Source organism: Oncorhynchus mykiss, chromosome 7 (assembly GCF_013265735.2).
Source record: "Oncorhynchus mykiss isolate Arlee chromosome 7, USDA_OmykA_1.1, whole genome shotgun sequence".
NCBI lineage: Eukaryota > Metazoa > Chordata > Actinopteri > Salmoniformes > Salmonidae > Oncorhynchus > Oncorhynchus mykiss.
The window spans coordinates 75,292,296-75,315,420 of record NC_048571.1 but is presented as its reverse complement, the minus strand read 5'-3'; the positions used below and the strand labels follow the sequence as shown (position 1 = coordinate 75,315,420).

The 23,125-nt window shown below is 42.7% G+C and overlaps 1 protein-coding gene across 1 annotated transcript in view; it reads left to right on the top strand.

Annotated features, from left to right (window-relative positions):
* Positions 1-541: 541 nt before the first annotated feature.
* LOC110528489 (V-set and transmembrane domain-containing protein 2-like protein) overlaps positions 542-23,125 on the top strand; it is a 38,099-nt gene continuing 15,515 nt past the window's right edge. The window contains exon 1 of the mRNA XM_021610591.2: positions 542-905. Within this exon, the coding sequence (XP_021466266.2) occupies positions 788-905 (118 nt within the window). The 5' untranslated portion in view covers positions 542-787. The remainder of the gene's footprint in view (positions 906-23,125) is intronic.

Sequence of the window (23,125 nt, the reverse complement as noted above, 5' to 3'; positions counted from 1 at the left end):
ATTTCCTTAACCCATCTCCTCCCCTTCATCTACACTGCATAGCTTTCACCTGGATTCACCTGGTCAGTCTATCATGGAAAGAGCTGGTGTTCATAATGTTTTGTACACTCAGTGTATATCTTACCATAGTGGAATGATTTTCAAATGCTTTTGATTTCTTAATGATTTTGGCAGATTTGAAGATATGTTGTAGTGCTTCTTAAATAAACTGATGGATAAATAGATTGCTATATGCAATCTTATCTATACGCAATGTAGTACAGATCATAACGATCAACTGTAATTGCAAAACACAATTGTAAACCTTGCCCATCTTGAGAGTTGCCTAGCTACTAAATTCAGAAAGACTTATAGACAGGTAAGAATACAATACAGGAGATTTGACTATTGAACATATATTTTGTTTAATGAGTATTCATAAAATGAGATGTAAAACAGTCTCATACCTAAATATAACTTGCCATAAAAGTTTAGAACAGTGTCATTATTCTAGATCCCTCCGCCTAATTTACTTTCTCAGCAAGCCGCTGCACTTACCTCCATGCCTTTCTCCGTCCGCATCAACTGGAGATGCTTGCTAGCGGAAGCACAGGGAACCAACAGTGCTTATAAATTTGGGCAGGCATACTCTCAGTCTACACCTTGCGCAGTAAGCGCACTTTTTTGTCCGGGGGTTATTTTGCATTTCGGAGGGGACTGTCATCCAGGACGGATTGGATACAAGTTAGTAAACGTGCTCTGTCTAATGTGAGATTTTCGTCCGCCACTTGAAACAAGAACAACAGCAATGGGATCATTTCGAGTGATAATTGGGATTTTACATTATATGGGACTCTATAGTCAACTTAACGCTGCTTCCAAACCGGCTGTGCCCGCAGAGGTGGACAATCATATATCTGGAAATGGTAGGTTTACTGTCGCGGTAATTATGTATCCCATACATTATTCACGACTAGAGTGATTGGGCAGGGTTGACTGATGCCGAGATGATCTCTGCGGCTATTGTTTCGAATACGAAGTTACGACAAGATCATTTTGTCCCTACAATAATGAATATCAGTAGAATATTAAAAAAACACAGTTCATGAATGAAATACAAGATCAGCAATATTAACTTTTTTTTATTTGTATGAAATTGGCTTTTAAGATAGGCTTAACAGTGTAGGGAAGTTATCTCAGTGAACATTGCTTGGTTATTATTATAAATGCAATAATAATTTGTATGGCAAGTTTTAGTACTGAAAAGGTGAAAGAGTTGACATCAACCTGGAACAACTGTTACATGTATCCTATAGTACAATGCAATTTTATGAACTCAATGGCCATTTTGTGAGGAGCAGTTCAAGCTAGATCATATCTGACAATGCTTTACTTGGCTCAACTGTTTTGAGCAATTGCTGTTGGCTTTTGTAAATGGTATTACCAGTTGGGTAGCAGTGCATCTTGGGCCAATTTACTGACAGAACAATACAGGTAAGAGGAAAATCGATGTTCATGTCCCAAAGCTATGAATCAACCATGTCATTTTATGTTTGTTGGAGGATATACAGTACATTGATTGTCTAGAGACACTGGATGCCAACATTTGCTTAGTTTGTCTGCTGTGAAATCGAGGAGTGCAAGGGTGTACATTGGTGGCAGGAGAATATTTCTGGAAGGGAGTTGTAGATTTGTGGCAGGTGGTATGAAACCCAAATATGTTAGGTGGTTCAGAACCAGCTTGTTAGGTGGTTCAGACCCAGATGTGGCAGGTGGTTCAGACCCAGATGTGGCAGGTGGTTCAGACCCAGATGTGGCAGGTGGTTCAGACCCAGAAATGGCAGGTGGTTCAGACCCAGATATGGCAGGTGGCTCAGACCCAGATATGGCAGGTGGCTCAGACCCAGATATGGCAGGTGGCTCAGACCCAGATATGGCAGGTGGCTCAGACCCAGATATGGCATGTGGTTCAGACCCAGAAATGTAATGTGGTTCAGACCCAGAAAGGGCAGGTGGTTCAGACCCAGAAAGGGCAGGTGGTTCAGACCCAGAAATGGCAGGTGGTTCAGACCCAGATATGGCAGGTGGCTCAGACCCAGATATGGCAGGTGGCTCAGACCCAGATATGGCAGGTGGCTCAGACCCAGATATGGCAGGTGGCTCAGACCCAGATATGGCATGTGGTTCAGACCCAGAAATGTAATGTGGTTCAGACCCAGAAAGGGCAGGTGGTTCAGACCCAGAAAGGGCAGGTGGTTCAGACCCAGAAATGGCAGGTGTGAACGCACTTGGTATGATATGTTGAGGATTACTCTGTGACTTGCTTGGGAAGTTATTTATATATATATACAGTTGAAGTCGGAAGTTTATATACACTTAGGTTGGAGTCATTAAAACTTGTTTTTCAACCACTCCACAAATTTCTTGTTAACAAACTATAGTTTTGGCAAGTCGGTTAGGACATCTACTTTGTGCATGACACAAGTAATTTTTCCAACAATCGTTTACAGACTTATTATTCACTGTATCACAACTCCAGTGGGTCAGAAGTTTAGTGTGCCTTTAAACAGCTTGGAAAATTCCAGAAAATTATGTCATGGCTTCAGAAGCTTCTGATAGGCTCTTTTGACATCTTTTGAGTCAATTGGAGGTGTACCTGTGGATATATTTCCAGGCCTACCTTCAAACTCTGTGCCTCTTTGCTTGACATCATGGGAAAATCAAAATAAATCAGCAAAGACCTCAGAAAAAAATGGTAGACCTCCACAAGTCTGGTTCATCATTGGGAGGAATTTCCAAATGCCTGAAGGTACCACATTCATCTGTACAAACAATAGTACGCAAATATTAACACCATGGGACCACGCAGCCATCATACCACTCAGGAAGGAGACGTGTTCTGTCTCCTAGAGATTAACGCAAGTTAAACAATTTAAAGGCAATGTTACCAAATACTAATTTGTGTATGTAAATGTCTAACCCACTGGGAATGTGATGAAAGAAATAAAAGCTGTAATAAATAATAATAATAATTTTCTCTACTATTATTCTGACATTTCACATTCTTAAAATAAAGTGGTGATCCTAACTGACCTGAGACAGGGAATTTTTTACTAGGATTAAATGTCAGGAATTGTGAAAAACTGAGTTTAAATGTATTTGGCTAAGGTGTATGTAAACTTCCGACTTCAACTTTATATATGGAGTTATGGGCCATGTTTTTGTTTTTGACATTTCTATCCCAATGTCACACAATTGGGCCCATTATTTATAGAAAGCAATTCGTTTTAAATCTTTATAAATCAATCTTGATCTATGTTATTTTTTCAAAATGTTCATGGGCCACTACCCTGAAACCCTGAAGTTAGGTTAGAATAGAATACAAGTATATTGTCCATCTAGGAGGGATATTTTCCCTAAGCATCACCTTCCATTAAAAGGATCACATACACATACATTGTCACATAACAAACATTTAATCCAGTCAGTCCATCACACTGCGTACTCTAAAAACATAGAGAGACACGTATACATTAAATCACAACTGACCGCTGCTCCTATTGCACTGGTAAAATAGAGAAAAAGTAGGTAAGAAACAAATGAAAAAACAAATCTATATTATTATTATGGACTTTCCTGATCTGTTGATGCATTCCTCTATCAGCAGTATTACCAACATTCTTAAACATACACTATATATACAAAAGTATGTGGACACTACTTCAGATTTCACTCACAACCATTGCTGCAGACAGGTGTATAAAATTTTGCACACAGCCATGCGATCTCCATAGACGAACATTGGTAGTTTGGCCTTAAGTTGAATGGCCTTTACTGAAGAGCTCAGGGACTTTCAACGTGGTACCGTCATGGGATGCCACCTTTCCAACAAGTAAGTTCGTCAAATTTCTGCCCTGCTAGAGTTTCCCTGGTCAACTGTAAGTGCTGTTAATGTGTCGTGGAAACGTCTAGGAGCAACACCGGCTCAGCCGCAAAGTGGTAGGCTACAGAAGCTAACAGAACGGGACTGCAGAGTGCTGAAGCTTGTAGCGCGTAAATTCGTCTGTACTCGGTTGCAACACTCGCTACCGAATTACAAACTGCCTCTGGAAGCAACATCAAGAACTGTTCGTTGGAAGCTTGGGTTTCCATGGCCGAGTAGTGGCACATAATCCTAAAATCACCATGCGCAATGCCAAGTGTCGGTTGGAGTGGTGTAAAGCTTGCCATTGGACTCTGGAGCAGTGGAAACGCATTCTCTGGAGTGATGAGTCACTCATGACCATCTGGCAGTCCAACGGACAAATCCGGGTTTGGCGGATGCAAGGAGAACGCTACCTGAACCCATGCATAGTGCCAACTGTAAAGTTTGGTGTAGGAGGAATAATAGTCTGGGGCAGTTTGGGGAAGGCCCTTTCCTACCACTGCACACAAAACGAGGTCCATACAGAAATGGTTTGTCGAGATTGGTGTGGAAGATATTGACTGGCCTACACAGAGCCCTGACCTCAACCCCATCAAACACCTTTGGGATGAATTTGAACGCAGACTGCGAGCCAGGCCTTATCGCCCAACATCAGTGCCCAGCCTCATGGTTGCAAGTCCCCACAGCAATGTTCCAACATCTAGTGGAAAGCCTTCCCAGAAGAGTGGAGGCTGTTACAGCAACAAAGGGGGGAACAACTCCATTTTAATGGCCATGATTTTGGAATGAGATGTTCAAGGAGCAGGTGTCTCTATACTTCTGTTCATGTAGTATAAAATGGAGTTCTGTAGAAGCTTACTAATTGGTATTTGTGGCACAGCATTTTTGCCATTTCCCTGTCACAAAGAGGTTTATCCAGGAGGTTGTCTCTATCTGCAGGCTGCTATAAGATTTAATTTGATCGTGTGCGATAAACACTTTATCATTGTGCATCCCCAGCTGGTCCCAGGAGCTCTCTCTCCTTAGCATGTTAGCTTTAGCCAAATCAATAAGAATGAGTGTGACGTATACTGGCGCTGGATGGATTGACTATCTTGGACGGGAAGAAAAATCAATTAGCACGCATCACTCCCTGAGGGAGTTAATTAAAATGGAGTTTAACTGTGATGTTCTCTCCACAGTCTACATCTTACCATCCACAAAAGAGAATGGCTCAGGGGGGGATTTCATAAAAGGGCATAGCTATAACTCAGATTGTACTCAAATCAAATCAAATTTTATTGGTCTCATACTCATGGTTAGCACATGTTATTGCGAGCGTAGCGGAATAGTTGTGCTTCTAGTTCCGACAGTGCAGTAATATCTAACAGTAATCCAACAATTCAACAACAACTACCTAATACACACAAATCTAAGTAAAGGGATGGAATAAGAATATATACATATAAATACATGGATGAGCGATGACCGAGCGACATAGGCAAGATGCAATAGATTGTATAAAATACAGTGTAGATGAGATGAGTAATGCAAGATATGTAAACATTATTAAAGTGGCATTATTAAAGTGACTAGTGATCCATTTATTTTTTTATTTATTAAAGTGGCCAATGATTTCAAGTCTGTATGTAGGCAGCAGCCTCTCTGTGTTAGTGATGGCTGTTTAACAGTCTGATGGCCTTGAGATAGAAGCTGTTGTTCAGTCTCTCTGTCCCAGCTTTGATGCACCTGTACAGACCTCGCCTTCTGGATGGTAGCAGGGTGAACAGGCAGTGGCTCGGGTGGTTGTTTCCCTTGAAGATATTTTTGTCCTTCCTGTGACATTGGGTTCTGTAGGTGTCCTGGAGGGCAGGTAGTTTGCCCCCGGTGATGTGTTGTGCAGACCCCACCACCCTCTGGAGAGCCTTGCGGTTGTGGGCCGTGCAGTTGCCGTACCAGGCAGTGATACAGCCTGACAGGATGCTCTCAATTGTGCATCTGTAAAAGTTTATGAGGGTTTTAGGTGACAAGCCAAATATCTTCAGCCTCCTGAGGCCCTGTTGTGTGGGTAGACCATTTCAGTTTGTCTGTGATGTGTATGCCGAGGAACTTAAAATTTTCCACCTTCTCCACTGCTGTCCCGGTGATGTGGAAAGGGGGGTCCTATCTTCACCACCTGGGGGCGGCCCGTCAGGAAGCCTAGGACCCAATTGCACAGGGCGGGGTTAAGACCCAGGGCCTCAAGTTTAATGATGAGCTTGGAGGGTACTATGGTGTTGAATGCTGAGCTGTAGTCAATGAACAGCATTCTTACATAGGTATTCCTCTTGTCCATATTGGATAGGGCAATATGCAGTATGATGGCGATTGCATCGTCTGTGGACCTATTGGGGCGGTATTCAAATTGAAGTGGGTCTAGGGTGGCAGGTAAGGTGGAGGTGATGTGATGCTTGACTAGTCTCTCAAAGCACTTCAAAATGACAGAAGTGAGTGCTATGGAGCTATAGTCATTTAGTTTGATTACCTTTGCCTTCTTTGGAACAGGACCAATGGTGGCCATCTTGAAGCATGTGGGGACAACAGACTTGGATAAGGAGATATTGAATATGTCCATAAACACACCAGCCAGCTTGTCTGCGCATGCTCTAAGGATGCGGTTAGGGATGCCGTCTGGGCCGACAGCCTTGCGAGGGTTAACACGTTTAAATGTCTTACTCACGTCGGCAACGGAGAAGGAGAGGCAGGGCCCACAGTCCACAGTCCTTAGCGTTGGAAGGTGTTTATTTTGTATGGAAGCAAGACGTCGGTGTCTGTGATGTGGCTGGTTTTATTTTTGTAGTCAGTGATTGCCTGTAGACCCTGCCACATACGTCTTCTGTCTGAGCCGTTGAATTGCGACTCCACTTTGTCCTTATACCAACATTTTGCTTGTTTGATTACCTTGCGAGGGAATAACTACACTGTTTGTATTCGGCCATATTCCCAGACCTCTTTCCATGATTAAATGCGGTGGCTCTCGCTTTCAGTTTTGCGTGAATGATGTTCTCCGCTTGGAGACCTGGAAAAATAGCCTTTTGTTTCCCTCCTGGATGAGATTGTCTCTCTCAACAGAAAATAGAGCTGCATCCCTTTGGGGTTAAGTAATCCCCATGGGAGGTTTTCTATCAGCCCAAACACTGGTGGGTTGATATATTCCCCAGATGCTTGGGAGTTGTGCCTTCATGTAGATTACAGAAGCCCATGCAGTGTTCCAGAAAGCACTTGTTAGACTTGGCCCAGGCTCAGCCCCAGATAAGAACATTCGTCCGTGGCGCCGTTGCCCCTGCATGGTCCCCTGCTCAGCCCATGTACAGATATGTAGGTCTAACACCTGTGCAGCTAGGTGGAACATTGTCTGGCATCGGAAGGCAAGGTGAAGTGGTCAGGTCTAACAACACCTGGTTTCTTTGACACGCGTCTAGGTCTGCTTTGACCCTGTCAATCTCACAGGTTCAGGTCTCGGAAGGTTGTATAGAGACAAGCAAGGTAGAAAACAATATAGAGTGCGTCTCCATGTGTACCTGGAAGCAGTTTCCCCTATTTGCATTAAGCAGTGGCGCACCGCCGCTGCTAAATCGTGGCAGCCACTGCAAAAATGTAGATGTATAATGTAGAGGTATCTAAAAAAACATTTGTAGGCCTATACAACCTGACCAGAGCGACTTACAGTCGTGAGTCCATACATTTCCTTACTGGGCCCCCATGTGAATCAAACTCACAGCCCTGGTGTTGCAAGCGCCATGCTCTACCAACTGAGCCACACGGGACCACCATGGTTTCACCATGTAATCGGTATTTACACTAAATTCACAGTCTGGGCATACTGTATGAATTCATTATGCAGTTTTCTTTGGCATTAATTGAATATGACTCTGGCTGTGGGGGAGGGGCCAACAGATTGGACACTCCCACTGTCACAGCAGAGGGTGATGTCAGAGACCTGGTGGGTGAGTGGAGAGGAATGACAGGAAGTGAGAGCTTCACTTTGTATTTAAGACTGAACTTTAAAGCATCAATCCACAATAATTCTACGCACAAATAGTTCTCTAAGACTATATGACTGTATGATATAGGTTTTCTCTTAGGAAAATGTGATGCCAGACATTTGACCAGCAGCATTTTAATTTACCGGACATTTGAGACGTTGCGTAACCTGATAAGGGCTCAGAATGACAGAATCACATTTAGATTATGGTAATTCCTATTAACAGAACATGCAAGTCGCGGATGCAACAATGTGCGGTCCTTTTTGCCGAATTCTCATGCGTACTTTGAACATTTTAGAATAAAATTTACTTTTCCTCAGCCAATAAGAAGAGTAACAAACAGCAAAATAATTTGCCTATGTCAATAGTAGAAAAGTTGATCTATTCTATTGGACAGCTTGTCGAGAAAGAAATGCCCTATTCCTAACCGACTCTGGGACAACTGTGGGACGATAGATCCCACATTCATACAACCAGTAGGCCTAGGCTGCCAAAAAATAAGTTAAGAAGTAATGAGTCTGATGCAACAGATCAGAACGTTTAGCTTAAAATGTTGATCAACTATTATTTCTTCACATTATATGTGCAGCAATGTGTACAAGGCAATAGGCTACGTGTGAATGTCCGTTCCCTAATGTAATTAGCGGGATACACCTTTGTCAAAAGAGCACAGCACATGCCAGCAGTTAAGATTTAAATATCCATTATAACATTTTGAAAAGAGGGAGGGGAGATCTGATATGCAACAACTAGCATGGGTTGCTTATATTACTAGGATTGTGCCTTTGGCTACTGGACAATGAATTAACGTTTATATAAAATAATTAATTTGATACGATTTTGGATAGACTTTGAAACAGCAAGCCTCATAATATGTAGTAAAATGTTCAGGATTCAAACAATTAAGTATATGTTTTCAAAATGCAGACTGCCTCCAGCTCATTGCAAAGTGTTGTGTGGCACAGTGATGAAGCCTTCTTCCCATTGCCTAACCCTTTGCTGTTTGAGATGCTGTTGCAGAGACCTTCGTACTGTCTGACAGACTTTTTGCTCAACGGCTCTGTATCTTTATGCTGGACACGAGATAAATAAGATCCATAACGAATATCCTGTACACACTCACCAATTTAATTTCACTGAATTGTATTATATGTCCAAAAGCGGGCTATTACCGGCTAATGGAAACCCTGGTTTTATAGAGGACTTTGTGGAAGAAATAGACTGTTTTTAGAACATGAATTAGAAGTTGTGAAATATTTACTATCAAAGTGTTAGTCTGATACCAGGAAGAAGTCTACGTCGCCAGTGTCACATTTTCTGATATTTAATCAAAATGTAGGAATTTGGAAATACAAAAACATACAGTATATTTCAATATGGTAGTTGGTCATCCAAGCAGTGGTGGAAAAAGTACCCAATTGTCATACTTGAGTAAAAGTAAAGATACCGTCATAGAAAATGACTCAAGTAAAAGGGGAAAGTCACCCATAAAAATACTACTTGAGTAAAAGTCTAAAAGTATTTGGTTTTAAATATACGTAAGTATCAAAAGTGAAAGTATAAATCATTTCAAATTGCTGAAATTGTGTTTAGTGAGTCCTCCCAGATCAGAGGCAGTAAGGATGACAAGGGATGTTGTCTTCATAAGTGAGTGAACCACTTTTCTGTCTTGCTAAGTATGGAAAATATAATGAGTACTTTTGGATTTCAGGGAAAATATATGGAGTAAAAAGTACATAATTTTTTGAGGAATGTAGTGAAGTAAAAGTATTCAAAAATACAAATAGTAAAGTAAAGGACAGATACCTAAAACAAAACTACTTTAGTAGTACTTTAAGGTATTTTTACTTCAGTACTTTACACCACTACATCCAAGTATTGTAGGACCAATACACATATTCTGAAATAGGCAGGTGCTTCTCTACCAATTGAATGTGGTGTAGCAACATTATGGTTCCTGAGGAGTTGTATGGGCTAGACATGGCAGTGGAATAATGGCGGGGAAAATCAAAAGAAATGCTCTGAGCCTTTGATCTGTTGAGAGGAGTCTTAGGCAAATCAAGATCACAGGCGGTATAACATTTTGAAGAATAGGTCCACATAACGTGACAGTTAGCAGGGAGCCTGGGGGATTGAGCTTTGTGCAAGGTCTTATCTATTCTCATTCACACCGTGGCTGTAGAAAGCTTCACCTTGAGGTTCAAAACTCAAGAGGTTCGCTGTGCAAAACTGGTGAATCTCTCGCTCAAATAGGGGTTTTGAAGACTCCATTATTCCAAAGCCTTCACGTGCATCTAGTAAAGAGAGAGTTGTATAAACGAAAGGAGTTCCATGAGATGGAATTCTTCATATTTGACTCTCTGACACCTGTGCATGATATTTACTGGAGGTACATGGGACTTGGCATCCAAGTTGTGAATAATTCCGGAATATCAAACCCTAATTTGAGTTCAACAACCATGTGAACTTAGGCAATGGAAAGGATATAGAGACAGACATCACTTAGATGCTAAGTCCATTACTAGCAGTATAACCATTCTGCACTGCACAACCATTAAGCTCATCAAAAGGTGTGCCAGAAAAACCCTCTCAGGGGCAGAGTGTTGAGATGAAGTCCAACAGCGTTGTACCCCAGGGTCTTCTGATGGAGAAAAGTGATGTGGAGCTGCAGTTAGCTCCCAGCCACTCTTGTCAACACAGGCAGCTACATCTGTGCACGACACACGCACACGCGCAGCACACACATACACTGCAAGGAGGGAGGAAATAGCCTCTGAGCCACCTGTCCCCAAGGCTATGAAAAATTCACTCCCAAGGCCCGAGTATCGGCAACTACAGACAGACAGCTCCTCGGTTGATTACCGGCTCATTCTTATTTCATTATTTTACCTTCCAGCTTGAATGGAGGCTGAAGGTCTTGCAACAAGCCATTATTTCCCCAAGGAGATTCTGCCAGCTCGACCCGACGGTGACCTTAAGCTGCCTTGGCATTTATTGGCTTCTCAGCGAATTCCCAGACTAGATTTTTATTTATCAGTATTATGACTTTTTCTCATATTTTGGTTATGAGTGTCCGACAGCTACTGTATTCCAGTGAAATCCCTCAACGCGTTAGAGAAGGGTGATATGGAGATTTTTCTACTATCCAAAGGTTTATTGACAATAACAAGTTGATAACATACTTTAGGGGAGTTTTTCGCTTGGTCTTTATTGTATGATGAAGTGTTTAACAACAACAAATACATTTAAATGCATTATCTACTTGAAGTGTTTATAGACAATATAATGTACACTGTGAATACAAAACATGAGGAACACCTGCTCTTTCCATGACAATTCAGGTGAAAGCTATGATCCCTTATTGATGTAGTCTGTTAACAATTCAATCAGTATAGATGAAGGGGAGGAGACTGGTTCTAGAAGGATTTTTAAGCCTTGAGACATTGAGACATGGATTGTGTACGTGTGCCATTCAGAGGGTGATTGAGCAAGACATAATATTTAAGTGCCTTTCACACTCAACAGTTTCCCGTGCTTATCAAGAATATTCCACCACCCAAAGGACATCCAGCCAAGTTCACACAACTGTGGGAAGTATTGGAGTCAATATAGGCCAACATCCCTGTGGAACGCTACCGACACCTTGTACAGTCCATGCTCCGATTCATTTTGGCTGTTCTGAGGACAAAATGGTGTGCAACTCAATATTATAAAGGTGTTCCTAATGTTTTGAATGCTCAGTGTATGTTAATTTTACCTCACAATATTACACTACACTACACTGAATATGATAAATTACCCATCTACAAGAAGCAACAGCTTGTTACAGCAGCTATTCCCTTCTGACTACCGTAACTCATTAATCACTTTAATGCACATTTTTCATTTCCAAAGGGTGCTACTCAAGGGATATATGCATTCGCCTGGGTGCAGGGTTACGTAGGGTTTCTTTGTGCTGGAAAACTGGGATAGACACTGAGTGCACAAAACATTAGGAACACCTGCTTTTTCCATGTAATGGACTGATCAGGTGAATCCAGGTGAAAGCTATGATCCCTTATTGATGTCACATGTTAAATTCACTTCAATCAGTGTAGATGAAGGGGAGGACACGGGTTAAAGAAGGATTTTTAAGCCTTCAGAAAATTGAAACATGGATTGTGTACGTGTGCCATTCAGAGAGTGAATGGGCAAGACAAAATATTGAAGTGCCTTTGAACGGGGTAATGGTGCCAGGCACACCAGTGTGTCAACTGCAACGCGGCTGGGTTTTTCACGCTCAACAGTTTCCGATGTGTATCAAGAATGGTCCACCACCCAAATGGGCCAGCATCCCTGTGCAACGTTTTCGACACCTTCTAGGGTTCATCCCCCGACGAATTGAGGTTGGTCTGAGGGCAAAGGAGGGTGCAACTTAATTTTAGGAAGGTGTTCTGAATGTTTTGTACACTCAGTGTATATCTCTTTTCGTATAGCTTCATGTATCTATTTTCTGTCTCTCACCCTCTGGATGTGACACAAAGCAATGATTCAATGACCCTTTGATTTTACAGTCTTTCACCTCAGGTTGGTACATTTCAATATCATTTTTCACTTAATGGCGAGATTGATTCCCCCACTGTTTCCAGGCACTGGTCTTACATGAAATACTTTACGCCGTGTATCACTCACAGCCTCTCAGTGTATTTAAGTGTGGGATGATGGTGCTCCTAAATCCCTCTCTGCAGGTATAAGACTGACGACTATGTAATAATAAGTAATGACTTATTACAGAGGTAGTTAGCATAATATGGTAACTACCTCTGTAATAAGTCATTACTTATTATGTCATATTACTACAGGATCTGCATGCAAATTGAGCTTCAGAGATTCATCAAGTTTCTAAAACGACTGTTTAAAAGTGCTTTTTTCCATGAAATGGCAGTTCAGTTACAAAGTTGCAAGCACAGTAACTACACACAAAGGCGAAGAGATTGGAACGGCCCAGTGACTCAGTCCCTACACTCTTTTGGCTGCGGAGGACTATTTAGGCCTTTAGACAGAAAGCAAGTGTGAGAAAGGAAGCAGTACGGGGAGTGGTGAATGGACAACCCCACTGTTGTCTGTCTTTAGCCTGATTAGGCATCTGATTCTCAGTTCCAGACTCCACTCGACCAAACAACACGCACACACAAACACACACTCTCTCTTTGCTGTGGTGAGACACTTATTAGCCATGGGCTTTTGCCCATGCTAATTAGACTCCTGTGATTCGGCCTAACTCATTCAATTCCCTTTGGAGAGTCTGACAGAGAAAGAGAGAGAGAGAAGAGAAAGAAAGAGAAAGAAAGAGAATGAAAGAAAAAAAGATTGAGAGATCACTATCTGGATTTATCCATCTCATTTCATGTTGGACTCACTGGGAGGAGGAAGCGAATATATGGAGTAGGGTCTCTTGAGATTGCGCTATATATATATTAATTTGTTTATATATTTATTTACCTACGGCACTTTCCATTTTATTTCATTATTTCTCCCCTTTTCATTTTTAATGAGGCTTCAGTCGACAGCAGCCGGCAGTCTCTGTGTGACACAACCACATTTCTATCATAGCACTCCAAGCAATACAGTGAACAACTACATGTGTGCGTAGGGCGTTTAAAAATGCATGTGCTGCATCTCCAAACGAGCATCGTCTGCCATTGCCGGGGGAGGATTATGACACCACTGCCTTTATTAGTTTCATGCTCGGATCTGCACCATCTATCAAATTTAAAGTTGTTGGCTAGCAAGGCTGAGTATTGCAATTTTCAAGTTAACTGAAAAAGAATGGGTCAAGTTAGACAATGCTCTCCCTCCTTGGATTATTTTTCTGGTGGTACAAAATACCACAAAGGTGGTGTTTTTTTAAATCTCAAATTCATGAGTGCAGACTTTCCTTCAACAGTATTGAAATTCAAATGTTTCCACTTGTTTTCTGTGCTCGTTCTCAGCGGCGAGTTGCCATTGAAGCAGACTGGATGTATGAGCCATGTTGTTTTAACGTCCAGCTAAGTTTAGCGGATTGATTTTCCCACCACACTAATTTGATTTAAGTCATGAACATGTCAGATATTTGCTGAGCAGGCCTGTCAGAACCTAATATTGGCACAAAGCACCTTGGGATATAGCCTGTTTGTCAACAAGTCATGTTTCATAGGCAGCTGGAAGAGAAGCCTGCATACTGAGCTGCAAGGCAATTTGACAACTGTCAGGTCGATAAGGCAGGGAGACCGGGAGAGAGAAAGAGGCAGAGCTCCTTGTCCGAGCATGATTTGCTAGTGGTGATAATTTGGGCATGTGTTGTAGATAGAGTGTGTGTGCTCAGCATGAAGAAGTGTTGATGTGGATGGGTGGGTGAGTGGGTGTGTTTGTGTGTGGGTGGGTGGGTGGGTGGGTGAGTGAGTTTGTGGGTATACAGTGCATTCGGAGTAAGTATTCAGAGCCCTTGAATTTTTTCACATTTTGTTATGTCACAGCCTTATTCTACAATGGATTCAATTATTTTTCCCCTCATCAATCTACACACTACCCCATAATGTCAAAGCAAAAATCGTTTTTAATTTTTTTTTTAGCAAATTCATAAAAAAATAAATGACACTCGAAATTGAGCTCATGCTTCCATTGATCATCCTTGAGATGTTTCTTCAACTTGATTGGTCATGATTTAAAAAGGCACACACCTGTCGATATAAGGTCCCACAGTTGACAGTGCATGTCAGAGGAAAAACCAAGCCATGAGGTCAAAGGAATTATCTGTAGAGCGCTGAGACAGGATTGTGTCGAGGCACAGATCTGGGGAAGGATACCAAAACATTTCTGTAGACTTAAAGCTTCCCAAGAACACAGTGGCCTCCATCATTCTTAAATGGAAGAATTTTGGAACCATCAAGACTCATCCTAGAGCTGGCCACCCGGCCAAACTGAGCAATCGGGGGGAGAAGGGCGCAGCACTTGGGGCTCCCGAGTGGCACAGCACTTCATCTCAGTGCTAGAGGCGTCACTACAGACCCTGGTTCGATTCTAGGCTGTATCACAACCTAACATGACTGGGAGTCCCATAGGGCGGCCCACAATTGACCCAACGGCGTCCGGGTTTGGCCGGCATAGCCGTCATTGTAAATAAGAATTTGTTCTTAACTTACTTACTACACCAATCCAGCCTTTATGGTAGATTGACCAGACAGAAGCCACTCCTCAATAAAAGGCTCATTACAGACTCATTGGAGTTTGCCAAAAGGCACCTAAAGGACTCTCAGACCATGAGAAGCAAGATTCTCTGGTCTGATGAAACCGATTGAACTCCTTGGCCTGAGTGCCAAGTGTCACGTCTGGAGAAAACCTGGCACTATCCCTACGGTGAAGCATGGAGGTGGCAGCATAATGCTGTGGGGATGTTTTTCAGCGGCAGGGACTGGGAGACTAGTCAGGATCGAGGGAAAGATGAACGGAGCAAAGTACAGAGAGATCCTTGATGAAAACCTGCTCCAGAGCGCTCAGGACCTCAGACTGGGGCGAAGGTTCACCTTCCAACAGGACAACAACCCTAAGAACACAGCCAAGACAATGCAGAAGTGGCGTCTCTGAATGTCCTTGAGTGTCCCAACCAGAGCCCAAACTTGAACCCGATTGAACAACTCTGGAGAGATCTGAAAATAACTGTGCAGCGACACTCCCCATCCAGCCTGACAGAGCTTGAGAGGATCTGCAGAGAAGAATGGGAGTAACTCCCCACATACAGGTGTGCCAAGCTTGTAGCGTTATACCCAAGAAGACTTGGGTATGACGAGGGTGTAATCGCTGCCAACGGTGCTTCAACTAAGTACTGAGTAAATGGTCTGATTACTTATGTAAATGCGATCTTTATTTGTTTTATATACATTTGCGAAAATGACAATAAACCTGTTTTTGCTTTTCCCTTATGGGGTATTGTGTGTTGATAGATGAGGGGGAAAACGATTTAATCCATTTTAGAATAAGGCTGTAACATAACAAAATGTGGAAAAAGTCAAGGGGTCTGAATACTTTCTGAATGCACTGTATGTATTTATGTGTGGGTGTGTAGGCAGTGCTATTTTGATTGAAAAATATTAGGTTAGATATTAGCTACAATCAAGAGCCTTACACCATAATCAAACTATAATAACATGTGGTCATCCCATCCAAGTACTAACCAGGCCCAACCCTGCTTATGTTTTAGATTGGACCCACCTACATGGTGTTTTACATTGCTATGAAATACAATAACCATATTGATCACGACAAAACCAATAATGACCAGAAGAGCTTATTTCAAAACAGGCTTTAAAGCACATGTAACTCCTTCCTAACTTCCTCTGCTCTGACCCCACACAGTAGCAGTGTTAGTTAAAGCCACCTAGCTCCCATTAGTAGGAATGAGTGGATTGTGGCAGGCTAATGCTAATTAATCTAACACCAGAGCACCTATAGTATCTGGCCTCATGGTTAGCGTTAGCCTCTCTGGCAAATATCTGATCTCTGATCAGTTGAAGAAAGCACTAATAACCTCCACTCATCTCAGTCAGCCTTAGTGGCCAGTATCTGATCTCTGATCAGTTGAAGACAGCACTAATAACCCCTACCACTTTTCTCAGTCAGCCTTCGTGGCCAGTATTATAAACTCACTAATAGCCCTACCACTTATCTCAGTCTGCCTTAGTAGCCAGGAAATTGAACTCACTAATAGCCTCTACCACTTATCTCAGTCTGCCTTAGTAGCCAGGAAATTGAACTCACTAATAGCCTCTACCACTTATCTCAGTCTGCCTTAGTAGCCAGGAAATTGAACTCACTAATAACCCCTACCACTTTTCTCAGTCAGCCTTCGTGGCCAGTATTATAAACTCAGTAATAGCCTCTACCACTTATCTCAGTCTGCCTTAGTAGCCAGGAAATTGAACTCACTAATAGCCTCTACCACTTATCTCAGTTAGCCATTAGTAGGAATGAGTGGATTGTGGCAGGCTAATGCTATTTAATCTAACACCAGAGCACCTATAGTATCTGGCCTCATGGTTAGCGTTAGCCTTCTCAGTCAGCCTTAGTGGCCAATATATTGAACTCACTAATAACCTCCTCTGGTTTCCTGCACAATAGTAAATAAACAAGGACCAGGTTGTTGGCCAAAAGTTTTGAGAATTACACAAATATTAATTTTCACAAAGTCTGCTGCCTCAGTTTGTATGATGGCAATTTGCACATACTCCAGAATGTTATGAAGAGTGATCAGATGAATTGCAATTATTTGCAAAGTCCCTCTTTGCCATGCAAATGAACTAAATCCCCCCCAAAACATTTCCACTGCATTTCAGCCCTGCAACAAAAGGAGCAGCTGACATTATGTCAGTGATTCACTCGTTAACACAGGTGTGAGTGTTGGCGAGGACAAGGCTGGAGATCACTCTCATGCTGATTGAGTTTGAATAACAGACTGGAAGCTTCAAAAGGAAGGTGGTGCTTGGAATCAATGTTCTTCCTCTGTCAACCATGGTTACCTGCAAGCAAACATGTGCCGTCATCATTGCTTTGCACAAAAATGGCTTCACATGCAAGGATATTGCTGCCAGTAAGATTGCACCTAAATCAACCATTTATCGGATCATCAAGAACTTCAAGGAGAGCGGTTAAATTGTTGTGAAGAAGGCTTCAGGGCGCCCAAGAAAGTCTAGCAAGCGCCAGGACCGTCTCCTAAAGTTGATTCAGCTGCGGGATCGGGGCACCACCAGTACAGAGATTGCTCAGGAATGGCAGCAGGCAGGTGTGAGTGCATCTGCACGTACAGTGAGGCAAAGACTTTTGGAGGATGGCCTGGTGTCAAGAAGGGCAGCAAAGAAGCCACTTCTCTCCAGGAAAAACATCAGGGACAGACTAATATTCTGCCATCCAGGACCTCTACACCAGGCGGTGTCAGAAGAAGGCCCTAAAAATTGTCAAAGACCCCAGTCATAGACTGTTCTCTCTACTACCGCATGGCAAGTGGTACCGGAGTGCCAAGTCTAGGACAAAAAGGCTTCTCAACAGTTTTTACCCCCAAGCCATAAGACTCATAAACAGGTAACCAAATGGTTACCCGGACTACCCCTCATTTTACACTGCTGCTACTCTGTTAATCATATATGCATAGTCATTTTAACTATACATTCATGTACATACTACCTCAATTGGCCTGACCAACCAGTGCTCCCGCACATTGGCTAACCGGGCTATCTATCTGCATTGTGTCCTGCCACCCACCACCCGCCAACCCCTCTTTTATGCTACTGCTACTCTCTGTTCACCATATATAGTCACTTTAAACATGCATAGTCACTTTAAACATATCTACATGTACATACTACCTCAATCAGCCTGACTAACCAGTGTCTATATAGCCTTGCTACTCTTATTTTCAAATGTCTTTTTACTGTTGTTTATTTCTTTACTTACCTACACACACACACACACACACACACACACACACACCTTTTTTTTCGCACATACCTTTTTTATTGGTTAGAGCCTGTAAGTAAACTTTGATTTGATTTGGATTGGACTGCTGAGGACTGGGGTAAAGTCATTTTCCCTGATGAATCCCCTTTCCGATTGTTTGGGGCATCTGGAAAAAAGCGTGTCCGGAGAAGACAAGGTGAGCGCTACCATCAGTCCTGTGTCATGACAACAGTAAAGCATCCTGAGACCATTCATGTGTGGGGTTGCTTCTCAGCCAAGGGAGTGGGCTCACTCACAATTTTGCCTAAGAACACAGCCATGAATAAAGAATGGTACCAACACATCCTCCGAGAGCAACTTCTCTCAATCATCCTGGAACAGTTTGGTGACGAACAATGCCTTTTCCAGCATGATGGAGCACCTTTCCATAAGGCAAAAGTGATAACTAAGTGGCTTAGGGAACAAAACATCGATATTTTGGTTAAATGGCCAGGAAACTCCCCAGACCTTAATCCCATTGAGAACTTGTGGTCAATCCTCAAGAGGTGGGTGGACAAACAAAACCCCACAAATTCCAAGCATTCATTAAGCAAGAATAGGCTGCCATCAGTCAGGATGTGGCCCAGAAGTTAATTGACAGCATGCCAGGGCGGATTGCAGAGGTCTTGAAAAAGAAGGGTCAACACTGCAAATATTGACTGCATCAACTTCATGTAATTGTCAATAAAAACCTTTGACACTTATGAAATGCTTGTAATTATACTTCAGTATTCCATAGTAACATCTGATGAAAATATCTAAAGACACTAAAGCAGCAAATTTGTGGAAATTAATATTTGTGTAATTCTCAAAACTTCTGGCCACGACTGAACATAATGGTATAGAATGAAACTAACCCCTAGCCAACTATGACTGACAGTGTACATCAAGCTACATTTTCTGTTAGTATTTAGGCTAGGTTTCACAACCAGACCTGGGTCAACATAGTATTTATTGCCTTCCAAACACTTTAGGTGCCCTTGATTTAGCTTCCCTGGTGCAATTACACCAATGGAATAGTCCCAACTGTACAAACCCTGCCCACCCAAGCGCACATATAACTGAGGCCATCATTGTAAATAAGAACTGACTTGCCTAGTTCAAGGTTAAATAAAAAATTAATAAAATAAAGCAAATACTACTTTGAGCCAGGTCTGTTCCCAGCCACTGTGACATATCTGTGTCTGTCTTTCTATCATCGCTGTGTGTTTCTATGTCTGTCTGCCTGTCTATCATTGCTGTGTGTTTCTGTGTCTGTCTGTCTGTCTGTCTATCATCACCATGTGTCTCTGTGTCTGTCTGCCTGTCTGTCATCACCATGTGTCTCTGTGTCTGTCTGTCTATCATCGCTGTGTGTTTCTGTGTCTGTCTGCCTGTCTATCATCACCAATTGTCTCTGTGTCTGCCTGTCTATCATCACCATGTGTCTCTGTGTCTGTCTGTCTATCATCACTGTGTGTTTCTGTGTGTGTCTGCCTGTCTATCATCACCATGTGTTTCTGTGTCTGTCTGCCTGTCTGTCATCGCTGTGTGTTTCTGTGTCTGTCTGCCTGTCTGTCATCGCTGTGTGTTTCTGTGTCTGTCTGCCTGTCTATCATCACCAATTGTCTCTGTGTCTGCCTGTCTATCATCACCATGTGTCTCTGTGTCTGTCTGTCTATCATCACTGTGTGTTTCTGTGTGTGTCTGCCTGTCTATCATCACCATGTGTTTCTGTGTCTGTCTGCCTGTCTATCATCGCTGTGTGTTTCTGTGTCTGTCTGCCTGTCTATCATCGCTGTGTGTTTCTGTGTCTGTCTGCCTGTCTATCATCACCATGTGTTTCTGTGTCTGTCTGCCTGTCTGTCATCGCTGTGTGTTTCTGTGTCTGTCTGCCTGTCTATCATCGCTGTGTGTTTCTGTGTCTGTCTGCCTGTCTATCATCGCTGTGTGTTTCTATGTCTGTCTGCCTGTCTATCATCACCATGTGTCTCTGTGTCTGTCTGTCTATCATCGCTGTGTTTTTCTGTGTCTTTCTGCCTGTCTATCATCGCTGTGTTTTTCTGTGTCTTTCTGCCTGTCTATCATCGCTGTGTGTTTCTGTGTCTGTCTGTCTGTCTATCATCACCATGTGTTTCTGTGTCTGTCTGCCTGTCTATCATCACCATGTGTCTCTGAGTCTGTCTGTCTGTCTGTCTATCATCGCTGTGTGTTTCTGTGTTTGTCTGCCTGTCTATCATCACCATGTGTCTCTGTGTCTGTCTGTCTGTCTGTCTGTCTATCATCGCTGTGTGTTTCTGTGTTTGTCTGCCTGTCTATCATCACCATGTGTTTCTGTGTCTGTCTGCCTGTCTATCATCGCCATGTGTTTCTGTGTCTGTCTGCATGTCTATTATCACCATGTGTCTCTGTGTCTGTCTGTCTGTCTGTCTGTCTATCATCGCTGTGTGTTTCTGTGTTTGTCTGCCTGTCTATCATCACCATGTGTTTCTGTGTCTGTCTGCCTGTCTATCATCGCCATGTTTTTCTGTGTCTTTCTGCCTGTCTATCATCGCTGTGCGTTTCTGTGTCTGTCTGCCTGTCTATCATCACCATGTGTTTCTGTGTCTGTCTGCCTGTCTATTATCACCATGTGTTTCTGTGTCTGTCTGTCTGTCTATCATCGCCATGTGTTTCTGTGTCTGTCTGCCTGTCTATCATCGCTGTGTGTTTCTGTGTCTGTCTGCCTATCTATCATCGCCATGTGTTTCTGTGTCTGTCTGCCTATCTATCATCACCATGTGTTTCTGTGTCTGTCTGCCTATCTATCATCACCATGTGTTTCTGTGTCTGTCTGCCTATCTATCATCACCATGTGTTTCTGTGTCTGTCTGCCTATCTATCATCACCATGTGTTTCTGTGTCTGTCTGCCTATCTATCATCACCATGTGTTTCTGTGTCTGTCTGCCTATCTATCATCACCATGTGTTTCTGTGTCTGTCTGCCTGTCTATCATCACCATGTGTTTCTGTGTCTGTCTGCCTGTCTATTATCACCATGTGTTTCTGTGTCTGTCTGCCTATCTATCATCGCCATGTGTTTCTGTGTCTGTCTGCCTATCTATCATCACCATGTGTTTCTGTGTCTGCCTGCCTGTCTATTATCACCATGTGTTTCTGTGTCTGTCTGCCTATCTATCATCGCCATGTGTTTCTGTGTCTGTCTGCCTATCTATCATCACCATGTGTTTCTGTGTCTGTCTGCCTGCCTATCTATCATCACCATGTGTTTCTGTGTCTGTCTGCCTGCCTATCTATCATCACCATGTGTTTCTGTGTCTGTCTGCCTGTCTATCATCACCATGTGTTTCTGTGTCTGTCTGCCTGTCTATTATCACCATGTGTTTCTGTGTCTGTCTGCCTATCTATCATCGCCATGTGTTTCTGTGTCTGTCTGCCTATCTATCATCACTGTGTGTTTCTGTGTCTGTCTGCCTATCTATCATCACCATGTGTTTCTGTGTCTGTCTGCCTGTCTATCATCACCATGTGTCTCTGTGTCTTTCTGCCTATCTATCATCACCATGTGTCTCTGTGTCTGTCTGCCTGTCTATCATCACCATGTGTCTCTGTGTCTGTCTGCCTATCTATCATCACCATGTGTCTGTCTGCCTGTCTATCATCACCATGTGTCTCTGTGTCTGTCTGCCTGTCTATCATCACCATGTGTCTCTGTGTCTGTCTGCCTGTCTATCATCACCATGTGTCTCTGTGGCTGTCTGCCTATCTATCATCACCATGTGTCTCTGTGTCTGTCTGCCTATCTATCATCACCATGTGTCTCTGTGTCTGTCTGCCTATCTATCATCACCATGTGTCTCTGTGTCTGTCTGCCTATCTATCACCACCATGTGTCTCTGTGTCTGTCTGCCTGTCTATCATCACCATGTGTCTGTCTGCCTGTCTATCATCACCATGTGTCTGTCTGCCTGTCTATCATCACCATGTGTCTGTCTGCCTGTCTATCATCACCATGTGTCTTTCTGCCTGTCTATCATCACCATGTGTCTGTCTGCCTGTCTATCATCGCTGTGTGTTTCTGTGTCTGTCTGCCTGTCTATCATCGCCATGTGTCTCTGTGTGTCTGTCTGCCTGTCTATCATCACCATGTGTCTCTGTGTGTGTCTCTGTCTTTCTATCATCACCATGTGTCTCTGTGTCTGTCTGCCTGTCTATCATCACCATGTGTCTCTGTGTCTGTCTGCCTGTCTATCATCACCATGTGTCTCTGTGTGTGTCTGTCTTTCTATCTTGATACTATAGATCTATAGTCTTTCTTTCTTTCTTACTCTGTATTTACATTTTGAATTATATTGATATGAAACCCAGGTATTTTCGCGTTTCTAAAACAGGCATAAACAAGCACAAACAACACTGAGAAACAGCTAATTCGCTGATTTAAAACAACACCACCTGACAACACTCTCAACCACTGTATGATTAAGAAAAACAACGACTCTAATTAAGAACTTAACCGTGTTGTTGTTTTTGCAAAGGAATACACTGTTTTTCTTGCATGTAGTCATTGCGTAGAGAATCACTCTTCCGTGTAATTTTTTTCTCAGATGTACTCTGTCCCTGTCTCCCTTCCTTTCTCTGCACAGAGGATACGGTTCTTGTTTTCATCTTTGATCTTTGAAATGGCTATAATTCTCTGTGCTTGGATGAATCTATCTGCAAGCTTCCTGAATCC